At 53.0% G+C, this 3,296-nt stretch overlaps 1 protein-coding gene across 1 annotated transcript; it reads left to right on the forward strand.

The window, feature by feature from the left end:
* The first annotated feature begins 323 nt into the window (after positions 1-323).
* On the forward strand, positions 324-2,231 carry LOC100465057 (transmembrane epididymal protein 1A). Its single transcript, XM_002915660.4, has one exon. The coding sequence runs from the start codon at positions 1,005-1,007 to the stop codon at positions 1,890-1,892; it is 888 nt and encodes a 295-aa protein (XP_002915706.1). The 5' UTR covers positions 324-1,004; the 3' UTR covers positions 1,893-2,231.
* The last annotated feature ends 1,065 nt before the right edge of the window (positions 2,232-3,296 follow it).

Here is a 3,296-nt window from a genome sequence, read left to right on the forward strand (position 1 = left end):
TCTATTATGTATCAGACACTCTACATACCTTATTCTATTTGATACAAGAAACCTATGAAGTCATTATTTTTCCCATTCTACTGGTCAGGAAACTGAGGCTCAAGAAGACAAAGTTGGGGCGCCTGGGTGGCTCAGTCGTTAAGCGTCTGCCTTCGGCTCAGGGCGTAATCCCGGCATTCTGGGATCAAGCCCCACATCAGGCTCGTCCGCGATGAGCCTGCTTCTTCCTTTCCCACTCCCCCTGCTTGTGTTCCCTCTCTCGCTGGCTGTCTCTCACTCTGTCAAATAAATAAAGCTGGTTTTTCTTCTATTAAAAAAAAAAAGAAGAAGAAGACAAAGTAACTTGCCCATCATCATGCAACTTACAAGCGTTGGAGCTAAAATTCAGTCATGTAGTCATGTGCAAACTCCGGACTTCGTCAGCAGATGAGTAGATCTGGGTCCCCATCCTGGCTCTGCTGTCCTAGCCGCTAGATGTGATACCTGTGCATGTGGTTTCACCCCTCGGAGCCTTCATGTCACCTATAACATGTGTTTGACAATAACTCTCTCAGAGAGTTGTTGAGGGATTTCAGTGAGGGAAAAAAGATGTAATATGGCTGGCACCAAGAGACAGGCAAGGTAAGAAAGTCAGCCACCGCCCCTAATTACCTCTTTCCCTCCCCTCTCTTTGTGGAGGGCGGGGTGGAGGGGAGGGAAGAGAAGGGTAAACTCGTGCCTGCATTGAGGTGCACAGGCTGGACTCTCAAGCTTAGCTGACCTAAGTAAGGAACAGCACGAGCTGAAGCACCACATGGCCCAAAGAGATCCCACCCAGGGAGTGGCTCAGATGCTTCTAGCACAGACGTGCGTCCTCTCCTGTGTGGGAGGTAGGGGTGGAGTTGGGTCAGGAAGATCTCACCACAGCTTAGAAGCAGCCACTCTGGCTTGTGGGGAGAGCCCTGTGAGGTTGCTTCTCGCCTGCCCGCTCTCGCTCTGCTGGCCCCGACACACGCACCGAGACCATGGGTACCTTCCAGGGACACTTGCTGGCAGGGATACTGCTCCTCGGCTTCTCTCTCTACTACTCAGTGATGGTGTCCTTGGCCCTGCTACGGGGACAGAGGTTTCTCAGCCCCCCTCTGCCCCCAAGGGAGAAGCGAGGACACAGGTGGTGGCAGCTGATACCCGTACAAGGGGTGATAAAGCTGGTCATCTCCCTGGGTGGCATCATTCCTGAGTTCTTCTACCCCCCAGGAGTAAACCGGATGAGGATAGTAGACTGGGAGGACCCTCGGCGGCCATTCGTGTTCTATGACAACTGGGACCATGTCACCATGTACGGGTTTTTCATGCTCAGCGGCGCGGTGGACATTGTGAGCCAGGCGTGTCGAGCGTGGCAGAATGCAAAGCTGGAGCGAGCAGCCGAGGCCCTGGCCTTCTGTGTGCTGACACTGCTGATGGCTGCCCACCTTGAGAACAAGGGCGCCTTGGAGATCCGCGTGCATGTGCTCTTCATAGTGCCCACCTTCCTGGTCAGCCTGGTGCTCACCATCGAGGTCTGGGTCCCTGACCAGCCCACGCTCTGGGTGCTCAAGACCTGGATGGGGCTGGTGCTCAGCAGCTGGATGCTGCAGCTCTCTGTGATGATGTACGTTCCTCCGTCCGGGCAGCCCTGGAGAGCAGAAAACCCCGGGGACCTCGCCTTCCTCACTATCTTCTTCTGCTGGTACCTGGGCTTGGGGGCCACCACGCTGGCCGCTGTCTACGGGCTCTGCAGCCTCTGGCACCATCGCTTCTCCTCCTGGACGGAGGTCCCAGGTGCCAAGTACCAGCCGTGTCCCAGAGGCTACGGCAACGAAGAGCTGGAGAAGCTGGGGGCGGAGGCCATGCTGCAGGATGGGGGCGTCTAGGTGTAGAACCCGTCTTTGTGCTGTGCCTGTTGTAACGAGAGTTTGGAGGTGCCCACAGTGCACGTAGTCTGGAAATGTCCTGGGATCGACAATGGGGCTTTCTGTCACAGGAGTCACCTTCCTTGTTCCTAAATAAACCTTCCAGCTTCGGATGTCTTCGATCTGTTACTCTGCTCTCTCCAGGTCTGCCTCTTTCCTGCCTCATGACGTCACTCTTCGCTCTGGTTCCTGCCCATGGACTTACCTGACGTGAGGACAAGGAGTAGGGCTTTTCTCTGATAGCTTTTGGGATCCAAGAGGAGGCGACGAAATGAGGAAATAGAGGGAGATGGAGAGTCACTGGGGACCGGGGAGGGTTCTGTCCGTTTGAGGCACAGCTGGCTTAGTGCGTGCAGCTCAAGCGTTGAAATGTGTGAAAGAGAGGGGGTCCACTTTTGCGTAGTGGTGAGGACTTCTGTTTTCTTCCCTTCTCTCTGTTTTAGTTACTCGAAGTGCAGCAGGATGAAGAACTTGTTTCATTGTCGCTACAGTTGTTTTTAATCTAAACTGAACAAGGCTACTTCTGCCTTCTGCGGAAGCAAGGGCTGAGGGAAAAAGGGCGGCAGTCAATCTAGCAGGGGCTCAAGTCCGAGAGAAAGGGGGCAAAAGAGGAAGGGAGTCCCAAAGGTGGGTGTAAGAAGCCAGGATGACTGAAATGTAATTTTCAGTTGCTCGGGTTTTGCTGTGATATAAGACTCCATTATTCCAACTCTTTCAGTCAAGTCTATTTTACGTGTGTGTGTGTGTGTGTGTGTGTGTGTGTGTGTGTGTAAGCGGGAGTGATCCTGGGGCCAGATCAAACAAAAGGCCCAGATTTCAGTTGGTGGGAGCATCAGGGGAAGACCTGCTCTGAAATGTGGAGTGCAAATAAGCCCAGGGGTTCTGAAGAGGAAGGAACTCAGAGCTGAGAGAAAATGGAATGCCAGCCCCTGGGAATTTGCAGAAAATTTCACCCATCACTGGGCTTCTCCCACAATGAGAAGAAAGTGCTAGTAAATTCCTATACTCAGTGAAATATCGGAAAGCCGATTATATAAAAATACTTATCCCCGGATAGAACCAGAGAGTCACTGCTTCTCATAGCACAAGTCTGCATATGTGAGATGATCAATCCAGCACTTGGAGATGTGATGAGGCAGGAAGAAGGGAGGGGGTGCTGGCCCTGGATGTGGAGAAAGGACCACAGAGCAAAGCTCCCTCTCATGAAGCCGTGAAGCCGTTGCCATGCAGTTAGAAATGCTGTCCTCAGAGACCAAAAAGCTGTAAGAAGCATAGAGAGGTGTTAGCATTTGCAAGACAGAGGACAGGCTACACACTGTCTGAAATGTCACCAGACCCCCCCTACACAGGGTGCAGGCGCATGGC

This window comes from Ailuropoda melanoleuca, chromosome 1 (assembly GCF_002007445.2).
Source record: "Ailuropoda melanoleuca isolate Jingjing chromosome 1, ASM200744v2, whole genome shotgun sequence".
Taxonomy (NCBI): Eukaryota; Metazoa; Chordata; class Mammalia; order Carnivora; family Ursidae; genus Ailuropoda; species Ailuropoda melanoleuca.